At 52.8% G+C, this 23,593-nt stretch overlaps 1 protein-coding gene across 12 annotated transcripts; it reads left to right on the top strand.

The window, feature by feature from the left end:
* Positions 1-11,803: 11,803 nt before the first annotated feature.
* Positions 11,804-23,372, top strand: MFSD2A (MFSD2 lysolipid transporter A, lysophospholipid). Of its 12 annotated transcripts, none has more exons than XR_002176920.3 (14): positions 11,808-12,046; positions 13,488-13,616; positions 14,802-14,926; positions 18,512-18,635; positions 18,746-18,824; positions 19,188-19,345; positions 19,800-19,890; positions 20,003-20,124; positions 20,348-20,431; positions 20,977-21,060; positions 21,154-21,266; positions 21,712-21,855; positions 22,046-22,121; positions 22,904-23,372. XR_002176920.3 is itself a non-coding variant. In XM_019938052.3 (14 exons), the coding sequence occupies exons 1-14, from the start codon at positions 11,954-11,956 to the stop codon at positions 22,965-22,967; spliced, it is 1,581 nt and encodes a 526-aa protein (XP_019793611.1). In that variant the 5' UTR covers positions 11,808-11,953; the 3' UTR covers positions 22,968-23,372. The 12 variants fall into 12 exon arrangements, 8 of the variants coding, with proteins under 8 accessions (XP_019793616.1, XP_019793614.1, XP_019793611.1 ...); XM_019938052.3 differs by having other exon boundaries at positions 11,808-12,040; positions 21,945-22,121; XM_019938053.3 differs by having other exon boundaries at positions 20,411-20,431; positions 21,945-22,121.
* Positions 23,373-23,593: the final 221 nt, after the last annotated feature.

The following is a 23,593-nucleotide window of genomic DNA, read 5'->3' as shown; positions in this document are numbered from 1 at the left end:
AAATCCAAGCCTCACTGATACGCTTCCCTTGGATCGGCTATCTCTCTAGTCCCCTCAGCTCTGTCTGCCAACACCCTCCATTCTAATTGCCTAGTTCTATTTACTCAGCAGATTGTGAACTCAGGAGGGCAGGGTCCACGTCATCTACCAAGCACAGTGTCTAACAAATCAAAAAAAGTTAGTTTTTATTAACAACCGTGTGAAATACACGTTGAGGCATCCAGATTTGGGTGGAGCTGTGATTGAGGAGTTATTAGTATATTAGTATAGAATATAATACAGTCTATTAGTATAAATATGGTCACTGAAGTGGTGGGAGAGGATGGGGTAAATAGAAAAGAGGGTTAAAGGAAGAGGTCCTTTAAGGTCATGCTGAGGGGGAAATGCCCTAGAATGAGGCTGAGAAAAAAGCCTGAGAGCTGGCAAGGATCAAGCAAAGGGCTCTGGAGCAGGTGAGCTCGGAGACCACATGTGATTCCGGGGTTTCCTCCAGCAGCTTGCAGTAGACTGGCATAGAAGCAGAGAAAGCAATCAGTTGAGTTTGACCCAGGATGAGGACAGGGGAATGTGTCTGCAAAAGAAATGCCAGCCCGGTGGAGGAAAGACAAAGTAAAACTAGGAAGGGATGCTAGGTTGGGAGAGGATGGGGGTGTGTCAAGGGATGGGAGGTCCTGATGGGGTTGAAAAATAGGTGGCATGGACATGCAGACATGAGAGACCTGAAGAGAATTTGACATTTTTTCAGGGTGTAACCATGCCTAGGATAAAAACACGGTCACCAAATTGTGTATGTGTTTTTTTTTTTTTTTGGTTCTGCAGGACCCCAGCCTCCCTCAAAGTCCTCCTGGGAGCTCTGGGCATCCCAGGGGCTTCTCACACATGCCCGGAGAATTCACTCAGGAGGCTCTCTCCTCTTTTTCCCTTTCTGCTTAGGATCTCAGTGGAACCATTGACTCTTGTCAATGCCGATGGCCAGTGAAAGCACTGCTGCTGGCGAAGCCCAAAGAGGGGGCTGATGTGACTGCTGGTGCCCACCTGGCTCTGCACTGAGGCCACCCCTGCCCAAAGCTAAGGGCCCTAGTGTTAAAAGAAGCAGTGGTCAATGGCTCAGAGTTCTAGAGTCCAGGACATCTGAGTTTCCATCCTGGCTCTGCCACTAGCTCTGTGACCTTGAGCAAGTTAACTAACTTCTCTGTGCTTATCTGCAGAGGAGAGGATATTAAAGAACTTACTTCACGGGGATGTGGTGAAAATGAGAAATTCACTGAAACCACTTAGTACAGTGCCTGGCGTAGAGTGAGTGGTTAACAAATGTTGGTTATTATGATTTTTGTTATTATGGTCCTTCTTGCATTCATTAACTCATTTAACAAAAAGCTCTCGGCATTCCCCCGCATGTGCTCTGTGCTTCAGCCAAAATGGATTTCCTGACATTTCCTAGCACTTAGCATCTTGCCTCACCCCTCTGTGGCTTCATACATGCCGTTTGCTCTGTCTGGATGGTCCTTCACTCCTCGTCTGCCTGGCAAACTTGCCCTTCGAGCCCCAGCTAATGCCTGTTATCCTCAAGGGACTTTACAGACTGGATCAGATGCCTCCTCTGGGCTCGCACGTGACCAGGGCAGTCTCGTTGCACAACTCTGGAGGGACCCATCATATAGACCCCCAGACTTGTGCAACATGGCAATCCTGCCCATATCTCTCCTCTGTTTCCTTCTATCATAATTTTTTAAAATCAAATCCTTACTGTAATGATTTATTTACCTGTTGGTTTCTCCCTCTAGACTCTGAACTCCTTGAGGACTCTGCCTGACACAGAGTCAGGGCTCAGTGAATGCTCATCTGAATGAAGGGATCTTGGTCTCATCCTTGCATCCTGGGGCTCCTGAAGACTGGGAAGACAGAATGAACAAACATGAAACATGTTAAGAACTGAGCATGCTCAGGAGGTTCACAGCCCTGTGTGTTTTAGGTCGAGGCTTTTTTAAGACAAACAGAGCTGTGAGGGAGGATTCAGTGGTCACAGTGGGGGACTGGAGCTGAGATGTACAGAATGAGTGTGTGCTTGGGAAACCCAATGCTCCACACTTCTGGAATGCTTCGCTCTGGGACAGGAAGAATTCAAGCCCTCCATTCCCCATGATTTTCATCTGGTCCAAAGTGAAAGAAGTAATCATTTCAAAGCTCTTAATGGGACTGCCCTGGTGGTGCAGTGGTTAAGAATCCGCCTGCCAATGCAGGGAACACAGGTTCGAGCCCTGGTCCGGGAAGATCCCACATGCCCCAGAGCAGCTAAGCCTGTGTGCCACAACTACTGAGCCTACGCTCTAGAGCCCACGAGCCACAACTACTGAGCCCACATGCCACAACTACTGAAGCTTGTGTGCCTAGAGCCTGTGCTCTGCAACAAGAGAAGCCACCGCAATGAGAAGCCCGCACACTGCAACCAAGAGTAACCCCCACTCGCTGCAACTAGAGAAAGCCCACACGCAGCAACGAAGACCCAACGCAGCCAAAAATAAATAAATAAATAGATTTATTTTTTTTTAAAAAAAAGCTCTTACAAGGACATTAGATACCCAAGAGGAACTATCATAGGTTAATGCTCTTTGCAGGCTTGTTTTTATACATGGTAGGCTGGGGCATAGCCTGAAACAAGAGGATGTGCTCAGAGGATCTGCCATTGCTCTAAAAGATAATTCGAGTTATCCCCACTATGGGCAGGGACCCAATTATAAGGCTCTTAGGAAAGTGTTTTTCTTCCTCAATATGGATTTAGACTATACTGTTGCTGAGAATAAACACTTGTATTTTATACGCGTATGTGTGTATGTGTGTTTTTGATCTGCATTTAACCACTCTATCCCCCACCCCACCATCCCCACTCACCCAAAAGGCCAAATCTGAACAATGAGGAGGAGGCATAGCTTGTTACTTCTCATTGGTGGAAAGACTTTAAAGGGACAGGACACTGAGAATCAAAATTGCCAAGCCCACCCTAGGCTGCTTGGTGAAGGCTATTTCCTGTACCTTTGCATGCTCTTGCTGTGAAATTCGTCTAGACTGAACATTCAGACTTTGGCGAGTGTTCTGCTGAGTGTTTCTTATCCTGTTGATTTGATCCCATGTGGCTTAGGGGGTGAGGTTTCCTGCACAGAGCCTAATGGAGACTGCCCAATGAAGAACTGAAAAGGTGGTCTCTTTCCGTGGGTGTGAGGGAAGGAAGATCTGAGACAGGAGAATAAAGTTAGGAACTGAGTGTACTCATGAGGGCACATCCTGTTAACAGGTTTTGGTTGTTTTTTCCCTCGGGCAGTCATGTGTCATATACAATTTTCAATGATTTTTCCCAGTTGTATTTCCCTACAGGAATTCCTGCTCCTTCAGTGAATTCTGTCACCAGCACATAGGCCTTGCATTCATGGCAGCGCCGTGGAGTGAGCATGTCCAGCGTTGGGGCTGGGGAGGAGTCCTGCTGGGCAAAAGGCTCCAGAGCAGATGGGGGAGGAAGGGGAATAAAATGTGGAGAGGTCCATTGTAAGGGAGAAAGCAGTCAGGGTAAGGGGATGGACTTGAGCAAAGGCTTCGGTGAGCCCTGGAAATTACCTCTTCTGGGGCCCAAGAGCTTCAAGCCCTACTCCTGGCTGGAACAGAGAGTGGGGTGACATCTCGGGGAAAGGAAAGGAAAGGTGGGGGTAGGAACCCCTTGCTCTCACCCCATGGTTGCCATGAGCTGCACCTGTGCTTCCTCACTACACTGCTCTGTGGGAAGGTACTTGATAACAAGCAGAATAGATCCTGCCCACCTGAGGACACCTCCACATGCCACCTGCCCTACCCTTCGCTTCTCATTCTTCCTGGTGACCAGGGAAGTCTTCGGCACCTCAAGGAAGGTTACTACCACCTTCACTTTGGCCTTCTCCTCTGGGAGGAGGAATTAAAGCTGCAAATCTCTAGGAAGAGAAGTGGGGCAAAGGGAGAAGCTTAAGAATTTGCTACTCTCCCTTCTGTAACCCCTTCCTCTCACCCAATATAAGCCCAGAGCCTGAAGTTCAGAGGACAGAGATCACAGCTTACCACCTAAGGTTTAGTACTCAGCCCACCCCAGCCCCAAAGTACAGCTCAGAGCCTTGAACCCAGAGCCCAAACAAGCCCAGCCCTGGTCCAAAGTCCAGCCCAGAACCCAGACCACAGAGCCCAGAGCACAACCTGGCCCAAAGGCTAGCCAGAGCCCAAGATCAGAGCTCAGAACTTAGAGCTGGACCCTCAGCCTACAACCCAGGTCACAGCCTAGAACCTAGAGCCAGAGGACCCAAAGCTCAGAGTCCAGAATTCAGGTCAAAACAAAGCCCAAAATCTAGAGCCCAGAGCAGCCTAGAGTCCAGCTCAGAACCTGCCCCAAAGCCTAGAACCCAGCACAGACTCATCTTAGTTCCAGAACTCAGAGTCTAACCTACTAGTTAGGGTGGCCTAGAACCCCACACTCAGCCCAGAGCCTAGCAGATCTTTGACGCTCCTCCTAGAGGCAGCCCCAAAGGCAGAGATCAAGACTGCAAGCCGAGGTGGAAGAATTCCAGATCTCAACCCTACTCCTGGCAGGAGGAAGTAAGGAGCTGGTGTTTGTGTGTGTGGCAGGGGGAGTGTTCTGTGGTCCTCCCAGTCCCGGTCTGGAGGGTTCATCTTGGGGACTCAGATACCAGGCAAAACAGGGCTTTCTCTGCAAGGGCTGGCACTCAGAATCCCAATGGGATGGGAAACAGAGTCCCTCCACTGATGATTTGCTTTGTGACCTTGAACAAGTTCCTTCCTTTCTCTGGTCTCACTTCTACCAGAAAGGAAATTAGGAAGCGCTTTATGTAGACCCATAGTCCCAGAAACATGGAGGAAGGGGCTATTACAGCCCCTTCACTCATTTAGTCTTTCACTCATCATACATTTATTGAGGACTTCCCTGGTGGCGCAGTGGTTACGAATCTGCCTGCCGATGCAGGGGACACAGGTTCGAGCCCTGGTCCAGGAAGATCCCACATGCCGCAGAGCAACTAAGCCCGTGCGCCACAACTACTGAGCCTACGCGCTAGAGCCCGCGAGCCACAACCACTGAAGCCCGTGCGCCTAGAGCCTGTGCTCCGTAACACGAGAAGCCACCACAACAAAAAGCCTGCGTGCCACAACGAAGACCCAACGCAGCCAAAAATAAATAAATTAATTTTTTTAAATGTTAATTTCTTTCCTCTGATCCCTCTGATTGGCAGGATGTCTTTGATTAATAGACAGTGGAAAAACACTTTCTGATCTGGGTTTAAAACTTAAAGGTTGAGAGTCTTAAATTTAAAAAAAAATAGAATACTTGGGGGAGCTGTAAAGGTGGCCTTGTCAGTACTTTCACTGAGACTATTCGGTGTCCACCCAGCAACACAGAGATGAATAAAGCATGGATAATCTTATCCTCTGAGAAAGTAACATCTAATCATAGAGACAAGTGTAAGCAGACTAAGTTATGGAATGATGTGACAAAGGCCTTATAGAGATCTGTCTGAGTACACATTTGAAAACGTCAGCTTCTGTCTGGGGGGTAGAAGTCTGCGAAGCCTTCACAGGAGGTGGTAATGCAACCAAACCCTGAAGAATGAGTAAGAGTTCCTGAGACAGGGATGGACATGCCAGCCACAGGGAACACCACAGACATGGAAGTGTGTTGGAGGATGGTGGGTGCAGGAAAACTAAGCAGCTTGGACTGGCTGGGCATTTGCTGGCTGGGGATCTGGTAATCCCTGAGGCTGAGAAGATGGAGAGAGGCCTTGTATCCTCATCCTGAAGACACTGGGGAGCCATTAAAAGGATTAAATGCAGAGGAGTAAAATGACCACATCTGTACTTTATAAAGATGACACTGTCACTAGCCATCCTCAGACCCTCATCTCATCTCTCCTGGACTGCTGTAGCAATACCCTAACTGGTCCCCTCTGAGCCAATCTCCAACAACAGATGAATCTTTTTTTTTTCTTTAGTTTGGCCTCGCCACGTGGCTTGCAGGGTCCTAGTTCCCCGACCAGGGATCAAACCCGGGCCCTCAGCCCCTCAGCAGTAGAAGCACGGAGCCCTAACTACTGGACTGCCAGGGAATCCCCCAACAGATGAATTTTCAAAAAACAAATATGACCTTTTCATCCCCCTATTTATTGATTGATTGATTTTTTATTTATTTATTTTTGGCTGCATTGGGTCTTCATTGCTGCACGCGTGCTTTCTCTAGTTGTGGCGCGTGGGGGACTACTCTTCCTGGTGGTGCGCAGGCTTCTCATTGCGGTGGCTTCTCTTGTTGTGGAGCCCGTGCCCCTGCATTGGCCAGGGAATTCTTAACCACTGCACCACCAGGGAAGTCCCAAAATTAACATTTGTTGAGAGCCAACTGAAAGGTTTGTTTTGTACACATACATTGTCTCACCTGATCTTATAACATGATGATCTGATAAATTACAGATCAGATAAATGAGACTTAGAGAACTTAACTGACATGCCCAAAGTCACAGAGCTGGCTAGAGACAGAACTAGATTCAAATCCTGACGAGCCTGACTCCAGGCCACACTCTCTAAGGGCCCCAGCTATGCTTATCTCTTGCACCTAATCACCATGAGATCACGGGGTTACGTGTCTGAAGGTAGCCACCAAAAGCTGGAGGTCTCTGCATGCCAGTGGAAGTGGAAGCAGCCACTGCGTGGTGTTGGGCTGTCCAGAGTGCTTTTTGTATAGATAGGTGAAAGGAGGCCCAGATGGGAGGCGGGACCTCAGGCAGGTTCTGCTTCTGCCACGTTGGTTTGTCTGAGTTCAACAAGTCCCTTACTCTGAAAGAGTCTTCCGGCTCTCAGAGGGTCAAAGGCCAGCAGACCGAGGCACAGCTGCTATGCAGGAATAAGGAATGAGCATAAAGAGAAGGAAGGCAGAGGCCTGGCCAGCCTGTAAGAGAGCAGTATCACTCAGGCTTCAGTCCCCACCCCTTCTTCTGAGGCCAGGCTTTGGGCTTCTGCCCAGAGAGCACCTCACCTGATCTTGTACCCCGGAGCCTACCAGGCAGGTTGGTCCAGCCACTGGGGCTTCCTCAGAGTTGTGCCACGGCGTGGCTTTCTGAGCCAAGGCTGACCTACCCAGCTTCTTCCACACTATCATTCTCATGTCACCTCAGCAGTCAGAGTCTTCCTGGGAAGTAGGGCTGTCTCTCTCTTCTGGAGAGGACCTTGAACCTGGGGGAGTCAAGGATGAGAAGATGCAGAGGCTCTAGGTAGGGAAGGGGGCACCAAGTATCCCAAGGAGTCTCTGGGCACTCTCCAAGTCCCTCAGCCCCAACTGAGGCTCAGAAATTAGACCCATCACCCAGCTCAGTCCTGAAGCCCGGATAGGAGGCTTCCCCATGGAGTGATCAGCCTTGAGTTGGGGGATCAGCCTCGAGGCCTCTCCTGTCTCTCTATTGCCCAACCAACATCTAGGCAGGAACTGGTAGCCCTCAGATGACTTCAAGGGCCCTCAGCTACTTCCTTCCCAAAGAGTCTCTCTTGGGATCCTCAAGAGTCCCTCCTTCTTACTTTCTGCCCTTCCATTTCCCTGCAGGGCAAACAAAAGGGCTAGGTGGGGGAATAGCCTCAGACAATAGCTTGCCCAGCCCTAAGCTCTTCAACCTGGCCATTCCCTGGCCTCAGGCCTCAGACCATCACCACTTAGGGTATAAACTCACTAGTGGCTCTTGAGATAAGTATGTTTTAAGGCATGGGCTGGGGTCCTTTTCTCCAGAAGTCAGGGTGGTAGATCTGCCAGTTAGGGACTAAAGAGATCTTACCATTGGATAACAGTTTGCAAGCAAACTATCCCACTTGGCAACACTGGCATCTGACAACACCTTCACTTAGCAACAATCTCCTAGCACCAGCACCCCAAAGGCTCTACCTGGTAATCCTGCCCTGGAAGAATCCCACAGGGCTAGAAATACCACCTTGAATCACCAGATATAAATCTAGCCCCTAGTCATTTACATCAAATTTTCTCCCCTCTGACTTAAGTGGCCTTACTTTGTGTGGCTTTGCCCAGGATACTACTAATGATGATGATGGTGGTGATGATGTTAATGATGACGATAAAACTTTTTAAATGCTTACTATAGGCCAAGCGCTGTTCTAAGGACCCTACTAAATCCTCATGATAACACTGTGAGATACACAGAATTATTATCCCCATTTGACAGGTGAGGAAAGTGAGGCTCAGGAGACTTTGTAATTTGCCCAAGAGTAAATTGTGTGGTAGAGGTAGGCTATGAAGCCAGGTGACCTGTCCTTGGAATCTTTGCACTTAATTCTGCTGCTCTGTCTCCCAAGAAGATCAGGGGACCCAGTGGCCTTCCCCAAAGGCCTTCAGGGGAGTACGCTAGGATATGATGAAGCCCACCAGGCTGGGAATGGTGCCCTGTGAGGGCACAGACAGGTGGAGAGCAACAAGGGGATCTCTGAAATGCATTTGTCCTTGACTGTGAGGCTGGGCTAGATCCAGAAAAGGTCACGGTTGGCCGCAAGGATAGTACCCCTCAGAGTGGGGAGTTGCCTTTCTGTTCCTAAGGGAGAAGCCCTTGTCCTCACTGCTATCCTAGATGAAAAGAATGTTGCTATGAAGAACGGGCCCAGGTCTCTCTCCAGGCTCCTGAGGCTAAGGGAGCTGATAAGGTTGCCCTCTGCCCACCTTGGACGGGAGCCTAAGCAAAGCCTCTTGGGCCCCAGGCCTGGTGGTGTGGGGGAAAGGGGGTAGGAACAAGAGTAGCCAAGAGGGCCATGGAGACACATTGTCAAGACTGTGTGTAGCCAGAGGACAACATCTCTAAGTGACGAGTTTACAGACAAGCTCATGGTCTGAAAAAGAGGCCTGACTCTGGGTGTATAAAACTGGTCGCTGCTTTCCCTCTCTTAGCCTCAGGTTCATCGTCTATAAAGTGGGGGTAATAAAAACTACCCTCCCCAGTTATGTTGTGAGTAAATGAGATGGTATATACCTAAAGCACTTAGCACAGTGCTTGCCCAGCAATAATTGGGAGCTGTTGTATTAGCAGGGCCCTGATTCGGTCAGGGGTGAACGAGTGTCTCTAGTGATGTGCTATGGGGCTCTGTCTTGACCAGCAGGCTGGATGGTATAGTTGAAGTCGCCTGGAGCAGCCTGGATCTAAACTTAGGGAGAGAAAACAGGGGGCAATAGAACCAGCATTCAAAACAATTTCGACAGGTTGGAATAAGCAAGATGACACTGTTGTTCTGTGAGCTTCAAGAAGGGGGAGACACTACACAAAGCAGAGGATGAGGGAGAGACCTGACTTGACCCTAGCTCCAGTGAAAAGGATCTGAATGATTTAGTTGACCACAACCTGATGGGAACTAATCATGGGAGAGAAAGGCTCCAAAGCCCAGCAGTCTTAGGCTGCATTAACAATGTGTCGTGTCCAGACTGGGGAAAATAATAGGCCTATTGTGTTGGCTTGGTCAGGCCATATCTGGAATCTTATATGCTATGCTGGCAGACTGGAACTGGGCCAGGAGGGGGGACCAGCCCAGCCTGGGCTCCCAGGCACTTGTGCTAAGCACTTCCCCTGCATTTTCTTGTTTCATATCCAAAACAGCTCTATTAGGTAGTCACTTAATATCTCCACCTTATACACAGGGAGGTTAACTGAGCTGCCCAGGATCAACCACACAGCTAGTAAACGGAGGAGCCTGGGGCTCTTCTGAATGGGCTACCCTTATGCTTGTACCTGAGGGAGGCTGAGCAGGCATCACTGAACACATCTGAGTCAGGCCCCCGCTAGTCAATGGGGATATGGCCGTGAAAAAGATGTGGTTCCTACCTTCCCAGAGCTCACGGTTTGGCAGGGGTCTAAATCACTTGTGTTGTAGCGTGATCCCATCGGACTGAGGATGTTAGCGCTGGAAGGGATCATACAGTCACCTCAGCCAACTCAAGCCCAGAGAGGGGAAGAGACAGAACAGTGTCACACCGCTCGTGGCAGAACCGTGGGGGCCAGTTCAGGCCCTTTTCACAGTATTCAGCTGCCTCATCTTGGCTCCCTTAGGCTCAGCAGTGGCCAAAATCTGTGTGCCAAGATGGGGATCTGCTAGGGCAGATGAGGAAGCTTGGTGTGGCCATCCTGGGGCAGCCAGACCTCATCTCTCCTGCTGGCAATCAGATTTTATGAAAGAAAAAAGGAAACTGACACTGAGCAACCACAGGCACAGGAGTGAGTAGCCTTGGAGCATCCCAGCAACCACTTCACTAGTCAGTCTCAACTGGCCCCCTCCCAGCCTCTTGAGTGCCTGGGAAGCCAGGGCTGATGGTGACATGAGGGGCCCAGAGGTGGTAGAAGACTTTTCTGGCATCTGGGTCTAGCCTCCCATCTTCTTTCTTTTTTATAAATTTATTTATTTTTCGCTGCGTTGGGTCTTTGTTGCCACATGCGGGCTTTGTCTAGTTGTGGCGAGTGGGGGCTACTCTTTGTTTCAGTGCATGGGCTCTAGGCACGTGGGCTTCAGTAGTTGTGGCACGCGGGCTCAGTAGTTGTGGCTCGAAGGCTCTAGAGCACAGGCTCAGCAGTTGTGGCACACGGGCTTAGTTGCTCCATGGCATGTGGCATCTTCCCCGAGCAGGGATCGAACCTGTGTCCCCTGCATTGGCAGGCGGATTCTTAACCACTGTGCCACCAGATTATTCAGCACTCTTTCAAACCTTTCCTTGATTGTTTCAACCCAGAGCTTTGTATCTCCCAGGGCTTCTTTTTGGCCGTGCCACGCAGCTGTGGGATCCCAGTTCCCCAACCAGGGATCCAGGGATTGAATTCTGGTCCTCGGCAGTGAAGGCACGGAGTCCCAACCACTGGACCGCCAGGAAATTCCCTCTCCCAGGGCTTCTTCTTGGGGAGACTGGTTTACCCTTCTCATAATTTTTGCTGAGAGGGATAGCACAGGGCTGTGGAGAGGGAAGGATGTGAAATGGGGCAAAACCTTATAGGCCTGCCTCTGCCACATGAGCGCTGTTTCATTTCTCTGAGTTTTCCTTCCCTCAGCTGTAAAATGGGGATAATAATAGCACCACCCTCACACGGTGGTTATGAGGGTTGAATTAGATCATGTTAAGCATGGAGGGAGCTCTCCGTAAAATGCCGCTGATATCATCATTGTGTGCTGATGGCTGTGGTCCCGACTCCTCTCCACAACTTAGGAGCTTCCTGCCGGCAGCGACTGCGACTGCGTTGCCTCGTCTTTCTCTCCCATCGCGAGGGCCCCACAGATGCCAATGTCGGGAAGAAGAAATGGTCCGTCTTGGAGGAGGGGTGAGGGGTGTCGGTTAGGAAAGTGTCAGCGCTATATGCTCCAGGTTTGGAGCAGAGGGAGACTCGAACTGACTCCAGACGTTAAAGGGGGCAGTAGGTTTCCAAGCCTCTGCCTTTCCTAGGCCTGGGGGTTGGAAGTCTTGGGGTGTAGATCTCACTCAGGTAGAACTCACTCTGGGGGACCTCGGGCAGGTCACTTATAGCCTTGGACCTCAGTTCCTCGTGCTTGTCAAGTGGGTCTCCGGCTTTAACCCCGGGGTTGCGCGGAGGCGCGCAGCCGGACGCGGGCTCCAGGCTGGAGAACGTGGCTTGGTGGCACAAGCCGCAGAGGGGTTTGGGCCGGCGGGAGGCCCGACGGGCTCCAGGATTGGCTGGCGGCGGTGTAGCAGAGCTCCAGGATTGGCCAGTTAGAGAGGGCAGGGCCCAACCTTTTAAGAGGCGCGTGGGGAGTGCAGTGAGCGAGTCAGCGGCGTTCGTAGCGGCGGCGGCGGCTACAACTACAACGCGAGCCCGGGCGGAGCGGAGGCCCGCGGAGCAGAGGAACATCGCGGAGCAGAGGAACATCCCGGCTTCCCGGTCCGGGGCGGCGTGGCCCGCGGCTCATGGCCAAAGGAGAGGGCGCCGAGAGCGGCTCCGCCGCGGGGCTGCTGCCCACGGGCATCCTCCAAGCCGGTGAACGCCCGGTCCAGGTGAAGGTGAGGGCCGGGCACCCCGGGTGGAGGGTCAAGGGTGGGCGGCAGGCTGAGGTTGGGGCGTCACGGGATAAACCTGGTTCTGGGACACCTTGGGCTAAGCCGGGAACAGGAGGACCCAGAGGCAGGAGAGGGCCCTGGGGTGCCCTGGAGGCAGGCAGTGATGGAGAAGGTTTGTAGGCGCTGGCCCCCTTTTGCCCACCCCCCACTCTGGGTGTCTCTGGGGAGCGGCCCCACCGGCGGCTCCACGTTGTGCCCGGCTCCGCTCTGCCTAGTCGGTTTCCGTTCCTCTGTGACCAGACGCTTAATTTTGCTGCCCTAGACGCCAGAGAGACCCCAGAAATCTGGGAAGCCCAACTTGGTCCCAAATCTCTCATCCCCCTGCTCTCCACCCCCACATGCTACGCCTGCTTCTCAACTCCGCAGTGAGGGCCGCTCAAGTTCATTCATAAGAGCAAGGGCTCTGCTCTTAAAGGAGCCGCATTCCGCAGGCGTTTGTGTCAGTGTAGGTGTCGGCTCTCGCGCGGAGCTTTGCGCGTCTTGACCTTTGGCCCCATTCCCAGCTCTCTGGACATAATGAAGGACCCAATGACATCAGACGGCCCCAGGGAGGGATCCCAGGCAAAAGATATCTAGATATCTAGGAGGTGACTGCCTTTTCGTTTTAATTTTATTAACCGATCCTTGGAAGAAGCCTGGGAAAGCAATTATGCTGCTCCCGTGTATGAGTAATCTACTTTCCCTGGGCAACCTTAACCTCCCTAGTGCCCCACCCAGAGAGGGTCCAGCCCTGCACCTAGAGGACTTTCCTCTCCTCTCCAAGATTCTCTGGGAACTGGGGGAGGGGGACAGGGAGAGAGGGAGGGTAGGACAGCTCCTGGGTTTGCCTGAAGGTCTGGCTGCCTCCAGGGGCCAGGGAGACTCTGGGACAGATGGAAGGAACAGCTGGGCCTAGAGCCAGCTGGGTTGGGCCCTTAGGGATCTCTAGAGCCCTCACCCAGTAGGCAGGTTCACTAGCCTCTGAACCAGGGCAGAAGCCAGGGCTGGGCTTAGGCAGCTCTTGGCGGCAAGAGGATTTTCAGGTTGTGGCAGCTGGTGCCAGGTGGGGACAGGTCCATTGCTGGCGCGTGCTCCCTCTCCAACTTGGAAACAAACAGAACTGAGGCCTTTGGAGGAGTCATTAAGTGAAGACGAGCTGATAAGGATCTGGGTTTGGGGTGGGGTGGCTTAGGGGCTACTTCCTCAGTATGGATTCCCCTTTTCCAGATTTTTAAGAACAGAGAATACCTTTCATTTCTTGTGGGAAGTGAGCTGTCCCTGGGTGGGAATAGGGCAAGGCAGACTTGTTCCTCCTGGCAAAGTTCCAGAGTTTCCTGTCTCTGGAAACTTCCAGGATGAAGGCCAGGATCGTGGATCTCTTTTCATTCTTTCCTCTTCTTCCCAGGAGTCGAAGAAGAAAAACCAGTTGTCCATTTGCAACAAACTTTGCTATGCAGTTGGGGGGACACCCTACCAGGTGACGGGTTGTGCCCTGGGGTTCTTCCTGCAGATCTACCTGTTGGATGTAGCTCAGGTGAGTGAGCTGAGCCCGCTAGGGCTCCTCCATCACCCCAAGGTGGGAGAGACTACGGACTCCAGGGTAGGGTCAGTTTCCCCATCTGTGAAATGGGACTGGGAATCCCTACTCTCCTGCCTCTCAGAGTCACAGCGGGTGAGAAATAAGAAGGCTTTGGAGAGTATCCAGAAGGGGAGTCTCTGCCCCAGGCCTCTTAGCTGGCAAGGTCAGCTCACTCCTCCTTGCCTGGCAAGAGCAACAGAGCCTGGAGGGGTAGGCGGTGGTGTGATAGAATGGAGCCCGCTGTGATGTTCTTAGAAGAGACTGGCACACAATACCCCCAGCTGGACAGCAGTAGCTGGCTTGGCTCAGGGGTTGGTGACTTTGCAAGCAAGGCATCTTGTATTCACTTAATAGATGGGGAAGCCTAAGCCCCAGAAAAGACAAATGACCTAATTTAAGCAGCTAGTTTTTGAGCAACTCCCATGGGCCAGGCCCTAAATGGGGTGCAAATAATGGGGAACCTGCTGTCAAAATGTAAGAAGTTAGAAAAGTCAGACTGGGGAAACTGCAGTGTGGGAGAGGCCTCTCCAGCTTCCTGGAGCGATAGTAATAGTAGAGCCTATTGATGGATGAGGAAGAGTCCAGAGAAACTGTCTATTTAGGCCTAGAAGGTTTGGGGGGAGGGGGATAGCTTGAATGGGTAGTGACAGTAACAGTCTACTTTTTCAACATTTTTTCTATTGATTTCTTTTTCCACATCCAAGATAGAGCTTGACCCTGTAAGATAGGGGTCATAACCCCATTATACAGATGGGGAAATTGAGGGCCACTGCGGTGACCCAGCAAATGCTATTTCTGATATCAGGTGGTTGGGGCTTGTGAGAGGGAGGCAAGGAACTGAATTCTGGATTCATTCTAATTGATGGGAGTGTTTTTCAAGGGCAGCGGAGGGGAGGACCTAGAGGGAAATATCTGGGAAAGTTTCCAAGGAGACACACAGTGCTACTTCTGTTGGGAAACTGTTGTTGTCATTATTAACAAGGCAAGTGATGATGCTTAAGGCCTGGGTGGGAGCAGTACAGGGTCCTAATGGCCAGGCTGAAGTAGGGAGGGAGCCCTGCCTTTGCCCATCGGTGAGGGTGGTTGTTGCCCATCAGTTGAAGGATGAGGAAGTCATCTTTTGCCTGTTCCCCATCCCAGGTGGATCCTTTCTCTGCTTCCATCATCCTGTTTGTGGGCCGAGCTTGGGATGCCATCACAGACCCCCTGGTGGGCTTCTGCATTAGCAAATCCCCCTGGACCCGCCTAGGCCGCCTCATGCCCTGGTGAGTAGAAAATGCTCCTTCTGAGGTGGTAGAAGGCGGGGCTTCTGACATGTCTGCTACCCCGTGGTCCTTCCACATGGTTTGTCACAGGCTGGGGGGTGAGGAGGAGGAATGATGCAGAAACCCCAGCAAGGTCTCAGCTGCCCCAGGCATGGGCATTGGAACTCCTGCCAGTTCATACCCAGGCTGGCCGAATTGCTAGACTGAGCGGCTTCCCCTGGCCCAGGCCCCATTCCTCCCCAAGGTCCTTTTCCCTTCCATGAAGCTGGAATTCTAACTTCTCCCGCTCCATCACTTCCCATAATCGTTGAAAGGTTACACTCTGGAGCCAGCCTGCCTCATTTTGAATACCGACTTAGCCACTTAGAGCTGTACGACCTTGGGCAAGACATTTAACATCTCAGCCTCAAGTTTCTTCATCTGCAAAGTGGGGATAATGATTATGCCTCTCTCACAGGGTTGTGGTGAGAATTAAATTTTTTAATACGTAACGTGCTTAGAACCATTTCTGGCACTTATTAAGTATAATTTGGCACCCCTGCAGAGTGGCTCCTGGTGGAGGGGTAAGCGTGGAAGGTAAAACCCAGAAGGGACAGCATAACCTCTGGCTCCTTGGACCGTGAGAACTACCTTTTCCTTTGACACAGAGCCTACAGGCCTCAGCCTCAGGCTTTGAGGCAAGGCTGGGGGGTGGTGGTGCTACAGATCAGCTGGCAAAGGCAGGCGCGAGGGACAGGCTGACAGGCCAGGGCTCTGGCTCCCTCCAGGACATCCTGCTTGGTGGTTGGGGGGCGGGGGGGGACATGCCCCTTTCATCTCTAGCCCATCCAGGCTCGAGTGGGCGCCTTCCTGCCCCAGGGGCGCCCATACCTGGTCTCCGGCCTTCAAGGCCTTCAAAGCTCTTCCCACAGTCCCTGCCCCCCAGCACAGCTTCCTTTCCCACGAGGTCCCCCTCCCACTGAAATCCCGCCAGCCCCTGGCAAAGGCCCAGCTTGGGGCCTTTGATCCAAGCTTCAGGGCCAGTGGGCAGGAGAGTCTGCCTTACCTGCACAGGCTGCTGGGGTTCCCGGTGAGCCAGCCCCTGAGACTGGGCCTGGTACCCGCCCCCCTGGCAGCCACTCAGGGGCGGGACTGAGCTGCCACATCTCCTCATAAGACACAGCCAATGGCAGGCAGCTGCCCGGGCCAGCCTGAAGCAGCAGCAGCAGTAATAGCAGCAGCCCGGGCCAGCCCGAAGCAGCAGCAGCCCGGGTTACTCCCAGCACATTTGGTTCCACAGCCCCGGCTGCTTGGATGGAGTGTTTGGGGAAGGCTGCCAGAGGAGCCCTGGTTCTCTGAGGATCTGGGAGGGGTGGGGTAGAGTAAGGGCGGGAGAGCAGAGGAAGCCCTCCCTTTGGGAGGTGAGATCTGAGGACGTCTCGCCCACGCAGGCACGTGCGGCAACCAGCTTGGTGAAGTAGCTGAGGGCCCTTCAGGCTGGTTTGTGATTCAGCACGTGGCCTCAGCTGTCAGGGTGAGAACTCCTGGCGACACCTCTGAGTGGTACCCCCACCCCTGTCTGAGCGCATGCTGAGGGCTGCCGTGTAACGTACATGACCCTCCTCTTCATCCACCCCCATTAGGACCTGGGACCTGGCACCCCTTCTGCTTTCGGTGTAGAAAGAGGCTGGGCCTTCCAGGGCTCCTGAGCCCTGGGGCCCCCTCTCCCAGGCCTCAGACCAGTCCCTGCCCTCAGCCAGCATTTAAATCCTCCGTTTCAGACGAGGAAGACTCTGACGGAACACTTTCCTGGAGTTCCCGGCCACCCATTGAGAGGCAGAGTGTCAGCAGGGTCCCATGGGAGATGCAGCAGGGATGGATCTGAGGTCTGATTCCCAGCCCAGTGCTCTCGGCAGCTCCCTGAAGTCTCCCGCTGAGCTTTCCTGGTGTGATAATCACAGCAAACACTTGCTGTGTCCCAAGAACTGTTCTACATTTTAATATCAACTTAAGTCTCAAAACGACTTCAACCCTGTGAAGTAGAGCCAAAGTCCTTACAATGGCCTATTGGGCCCTACATGACCTGGCACCCCATTTCCTGTCCAACCTCATTTCCTAATTCCATCTCCCATGCGCACGCCACTCTCTCTGGCCCCCTGGCCTCCTTCCTCCTCCCCAGGCCTGCTGGGGCACATTTCCCACCTGAGCCCTGTTGCCCCGCGACCTCTGCCAGGCCAACTGCCTCCTCTCATTCGAGGCCTGGCACAGAGGCCACCTTCTCAGTGAGGGCTACCTTGGCCACCTGCTTGTGAATCGTACCCACATACTCCCAATCCCCTTTAGCCTGCTTTCCTTCTTTTTTCTACAGCACTTAATCACCGTCTACTATGTTATGTAGCTTTTTTGGTGTGTGGTAGAAGACACTATTTAAAAATTTTTTAATTTACCATTTTAGCCATTTTCAAGTGTACAATTCAGTGGCATTAAGTATAGTCACATTGTTGTGTGACCATCTCTCCAGAACTTGTTCCAAACTGAAACTCTGTACCCGTTAAACACTAACACCCCATTCCTTGCTCCCCTCCAGCCACTGGCAACCAACTACTTTCTGTCTGTGAATTTGACTAAGTGGGATCATGCCAGATTTGTCTTTCTGTGTCAGGCTGATTTCACTTAGCATAAGGTCTTCAAGTTTTATGTTGTAGCAAGTGTCAGAATTTCATTCCTTTTTAAGGCTGGATAGTATATATCTTATGTTTATTTTTTGTTTGCCAACTAGAATGTAAATTCCACAAGGGCAATGACTTGTCTGTTTTGTTTACTGATACGTCCCAAGTCATTAGAATAGTGCTCAGCACAGAGTTGACACTTGAATATTTCTTGAGTAAGTGTTGAAGGTAAGGTAGGTGCTATTACTATTATCGTTTGTAAACGATAATTTGGTAAAATGAACCTCAAAAGTTAAATAACTTGCCCCAGACCAAGTTATTTATAGTTACTGGTAGAGCCAGAACTGGATCCCGGAAGTGTGGCTCCAAAGGCCTTTTCACCATGGTTCTCTGCTGCCTTTCTATACTGATGCCGTGAAGTTGGACCATCCTGAGATCTAACTAGGATGGTGTGGGACTCACATGTGGGGAGGCACTGGACCCAGTCCTCCCCTCTGGCTGCTCCAGAAGCAACACCTTCACCTGGAGTTGGCCTCCCCCACTCCTGTGTATGCACACATGGGTGAGATCCCACTGGGATGTCTCCTCCCCCACTGCCTCCCTGCCCCACCATCTGAGGTCTTGGCCTGCATTCTCAGCCCCTCAGCCCATAGAAAGCCCCTGTCTTTGGAGCCTTCACACCTGGGGAGATGCAGGCAAGACTCAGGAGGGTCTGACCTCATACCCCATGCTCAGGACTGTAGGCTGGGGGCCCTGCCTCAGTGTGCCCTTCTGGGCTGGGCCATCAGTCCCTTCCCAGAGACCCTGGGGTGGGTACATCCAGGGGGATGAATTTCCTTCCTGCCGGGCACCCTGTGGGGCTGCAGAGCAGTCCAGCCTGGGCCCTGATCCTGGGGTTTTGGCATCCTGCCTCCACTCAAACCCTCCCCTTCCTCAGGATCATCTTCTCCACGCCCCTGGCCATCATCGCCTACTTCCTCATCTGGTTCGTGCCTGACTTCCAACAGGGCCAGACCCTGTGGTACTTGCTTTTCTACTGCCTCTTTGAGACGCTGGTCACGGTGAGTATGGGCAGGGGTGCGGGAAGTCCCTGGGGCCTCCGGGGTTGGTGCCCGAAGCCACATCTGTCTGTCCATCGTCTGACTGGCCGAGGGCCTCTCTTCCATGCCAGTGTTTCCACGTTCCCTACTCAGCTCTCACCATGTTCATCAGCACGGAACAGAGTGAGCGGGATTCTGCCACTGCGTATCGTAAGTCTCCCCAGCCCACTGAGCCCACCCACCAGGGACCCAGGGTCTCCACTCCCTGACCCTCCTACCATGTTTCTTCCCTTGTGGGCCCAGCTCCCTGCTCTTGGGAGTGGGTGTGAAACCATCTTAAAAATAACTTATTGCTCTGGTGAGACCAGGGAGGTGGAAGGACCAGGGAGAGGTCACATAGCGAGGCCATGAGTTTAGGCCAAGGTGCTGTCTACCCCAGTACCCAGTACCCATCCTATCTGGAGCTGCTACTATCGCCTGTGGCTAGAGCTGGGCTTATATCCATCTGACCTTCCTCCCTGGGGGCCCACAAGCCGTGCGGCCCCTCAAAAGGACTTGCTTTTTCCTGCTCAGGGATGACCGTGGAGGTATTAGGTACAGTGCTGGGCACAGCAATCCAGGGGCAGATTGTGGGCCAAGCACATACACCTTGTGTCCAGGACGCCAATGCTTCTACGGTAGCCTTGGAAGGTGTCAATCGCACGCAGAGCGCCACCTCGCTCAGAGAAACGGTAAGGCCCTGGCAGGGCAGGGCTGGGGGAGATGAGGAACGATGGGGTGATTCTGCCATTATCCTCAAAATATTAATAATGGCTAGTGTTTGTAAATGTTGGGCATCTGTTATACAAAGTGTTAATGTGCCCACTTTGCAGATAAGGAAACTGAAGCACAGGGAGGCTAAATAATTTGTCCAGGGTAATCGAGCTAGTGAGTTGCAGAAACTAGATTTGGGGAGCTTTGAACTGTGGGCTCTCAGACTCCACAGCCTGGCCTTCTTAACCTTTTGTTCACCTGGACTTGGCCTTGGGAAGCAACAGCAGGCGCAGGCTGATTTTCCCATTTTGCGGATAGAGACAGTGAGGCCCCCAGAGAAGGGACTGATCCAAGGTCATTGAGTAGAGCTGGTGGGAGCTGGGATGAAATCAGACTGACTGTTTCTCTATGTCACCTTTCCCCTCTTTACAGCAAAACGCATACCTGCTGGCGGCAGGGGTCATTGCCTCCATCTATGTCATCTGCGCTGTCATCCTGACCCTGGGCGTGCGGGAGCAGAGAGGTGAGGGGTCCTGGGGAAAGGCCCCAGCGTGGGGTGGTTTTGTCCCTTTGCCTGGGCCTCAGGCTTGGGGAGGGGCCTCTGCTCCTGCCTCACCGTCCCCTCTGGCCCCCAGAACCCTACGAGACTCAGCAGGCCAAGCCGATGCCCTTCTTTCGGGGCCTCCGGCTGGTCATGAGCCATGGCCCGTACATCAAGCTTATTGCCGGCTTCCTCTTCACCTCCTTGGCTTTCATGGTGAGTCGGGCCCTGATATGCTCAGCCTGGGCAGGAGGGGGTATGTGGAACGAGGGGCGGGGTAGGCCTCGGACTCAGGATGGGACAAAGCCCGAGGGACAGGTGGAATGGAGGCGGAGTGAGCAGGGGTCCCTGGAGCATGGGGAATGTCATGGAGGCTCAGCCCCAACTACATCACCTGTTTCCTTACCTTTCCTTCCCACCACGCTCTCCTGTCCCCCAGCTGGTGGAGGGGAACTTCGCTCTGTTTTGCACCTACACCTTGGGTTTTCGTAATGAATTCCAGAATCTGCTCCTGGCCATCATGGTGCGTGTGGGGCCCCGAGGGTGGCCGAAGTGGCTTAGGCTGCGAGATGGTTCTTTGGATATAGCCAGAGGACGTTTCCCAGACTGGCCCAAGGTCATGAGGGATGAGGGAGGCTTCTCAGAACCTTTGGATCTGACCTACCACTGCTTAGGTAGGACGATGAAAGAAAGAGTTTGGGTACATATATCAAATCTTTATGTTGTGCACCTTGAACTAGTACAATGTTATATGTCAATTGTATCTCAATTACACTGGGGGAAAAAGAAGAAAGGGTTTGGGGTTAGATGTTCAAGTAGAGAGCATAGCAAAAGCAAAGGTGTGGAAACCAGAACTTCCGGAGCTCTGTGCTCAGAGAAGGCAGGAGATGAGATGGGGACTCGCCCTCGGCTCCCCTGAAGAGCCATCGGGTGCCTGTCCTCAACTGTCCAGATGATGTCATCTGTCTCTTGAGCAGGGCTGGGAGCACCTTTAGAGCCCTGGGAAGAGCAGAGGGTATTCCATGGCTCTAACCCACTTCCCTCTCCTCCCCCTTTGCCCATCCACAGTTCTCGGCCACAGTCACCATCCCCATCTGGCAGTGGTTCCTAACCCGGTTTGGCAAGAAGATGGCTGTGTACATTGGGATCTCAGTGAGTGGGGCTGAAGGACAGGGCCTGGGCTGACTTGGGGGCTACTGATGGGAGCTTCCCAGCTGACTCGTATTCCTGTGCCCGCTCCCCTAGTCAGCAGTGCCATTTCTCATCTTGGTGGCCCTCATGGAGAGTAACCTGATTGTCACATATGTGGTAGCTGTGGCAGCTGGCGTCAGTGTAGCAGCTGCCTTCTTACTACCCTGGTAAGTATATATAGGCCCACCGGGGTATGTTTCCCAGCCTCCCACCCCCCAGTTCTGAAGCTCCTTAGGGAGAATCCTGTGGGGCTTGTCTCCCTGCAGGCCATTCTGTGGGTCCAGGTTGGGGGTGGGACAGGTCTTCCCAGTACAGTTGTACAGGTCGTGAACTGCACAACCACATCTAGTCAGGGTGGGAAATGGGGGCTTAGATCTAGCCTGCACTCTATACCTGCCTAGCTGAGCAACTAGATCTGGGGCTACTTCATCTTGGAGGAAAGGGCCGTCTTTTTTATTCACATGAAGTTGCCCACTCCTCATTGAACTGTGTGTGAGCTGTGGGACTGCAAACTCTCAGAGGACCACTCTTATTGACACGGACCACATGGGCTAGTGGAGGTCTGGGGTTGCTAGGCGGAAGGGTGCTCACGGCTGCCACCACCGTGTACAGGTCCATGCTGCCTGACGTCATTGATGACTTCCACTTGAAGCAGCCCCATATCCATGGGACCGAGCCCATCTTCTTCTCCTTCTATGTCTTCTTCACCAAGTTTGCCTCCGGAGTCTCCCTGGGCATCTCCACCCTCAGTCTGGAGTGAGTGGGGGGGAGTCTGGGCAGTGCTGGGCAGGGGTAGGTCCCAGGTGCCCCATCCTCACCACTCCCCTAACCACTGGGTCCCACAGCTTTACTGGGTACCAGACCCGTGGCTGCTCCCAGCCAGCACGTGTCAAGTTCACACTGAAGATGCTGGTGACCATGGCTCCCATAGTCCTCATCCTCATAGGCCTGCTGCTCTTTAAGCTGTACCCCATTGACGAGGAGAAGCGGCGGCAGAACAAGAAGGCCCTGCAGGCCCTGAGGTGAGTGGGGAAGGGACAGGGAGGTGGATGAGGAGACATCATCCAGTCTAAGCCCTCGGCTAGTACCTCCTGGGGCCAAAGCCAGATTTGCCTTCCACACATCTTCCCTGGACAGCTCCTCCTCTGCCCTTTCCCCCGGCTGATTCATCACCGTGGCCGTTAACATTTCTTGAACACAGGCTGCCTGCCTGGGCTGAGTGGTTTTACATTTATTAATTCAACAAGTACTTAATGGGACGCCTATGTGCCAGGCATTGCTCTAGTGAATGAAACAGATAAATCCCTGCCCTCAAGGAGTTTACATTGTAGAGAATGTACTCGTGATCTCCTATGGTCGTCCAACAACTTTGGGTGTCAGAGATGCCTATGATTCCCACTCTGCAGATGAAGACACTGAGGCTTAACCAGGAAGAGTGATAAGTGATAAGGGGCAGAGCTGGGGTTTGAGCCCTGGTGTTCTGACTCCAGAGCCCACACTCTTCACGGCTCTCCTGGTGTGCAGGAGCTCAGGTGCGGAGGCCAGAGGGCAGGGTGGAGTGAGTTGCGCCAGCCCAGCTCGCCCAGGCCAGGGCGTGGTACTGGGGCTTGGGGTGCCTTGTGGGCTGCAAGAACAGCGAACAAACCTACCAGCAGTTTCTGGGCTGAGAGTGGGAGTGAGCAAACTACGTCCTGTGATTTAGACCAGCCTGGCAGCGAGCTAAGACCTCAGAGCCAAGATCCTGCGGGGAACAAGCAGGTGGGTGAGGGTGCTTCCTCCAGCCCGTCTCCTCTGGCTTTTGCAGGGAAGAGGCCAGCAGCTCGGGGTGCTCTGACACAGACTCTACAGAACTAGCCAGAATCCTCTAGGGCCTGCTGGGTGGCCCGAAGCCACCATGCACAGGGCCTGGGTCGCCAGGCCAGATGAGGAATCTGGGCCTGCTTGCCTGCTCACTGAACAGCTGGTCTCCAGATGCCAGGAAGGGAGCCAAAGACTCAAGAGTGAGCGACTCAGGACGCCTCCTGTGCCCATCGTGAGGCGGGCTGTTCACACAGCCACCAGCCTCCCTCTGCCCACCACAGGGGCCAAGCCCAGGGGCTGCTACTGTGAATATGCCACAAGGACTGATCGGGCCTAGCCCGGGACACTAATGTAGAAACGTTTTATACAGAGACTAATTAATAACTTAATGACCATGTACATAGCAGTCTGTGTGTTTGTATATGTCTGTGAGCTATTAATGTTATTAATTTTCATAAAAGCTGGGAAACGGAGCTGCCTGTTTTCTGTCTTTGTCCTGACACTGAGCCGTTCTGTGCCAAGGTGCAGAGAGTGAGGGAGCGCTCAGCCGCAGGTGCCCTGGGGGGCGAGAATGTGTGTGGAGGTGTGATAACAGCATCAGCTAACATTTACTAAACACCTGTCTGTACCAGGCCCAGGTGTGGAAGCTTTCCTCTCACTTTGCTGATGCTCTCACTTAATCCATCCTGCTAGG

This window comes from Tursiops truncatus, chromosome 1, assembly GCF_011762595.2.
Source record: "Tursiops truncatus isolate mTurTru1 chromosome 1, mTurTru1.mat.Y, whole genome shotgun sequence".
NCBI lineage: Eukaryota > Metazoa > Chordata > Mammalia > Artiodactyla > Delphinidae > Tursiops > Tursiops truncatus.
This window is presented reverse-complemented; position numbering and strand designations above follow the sequence as displayed.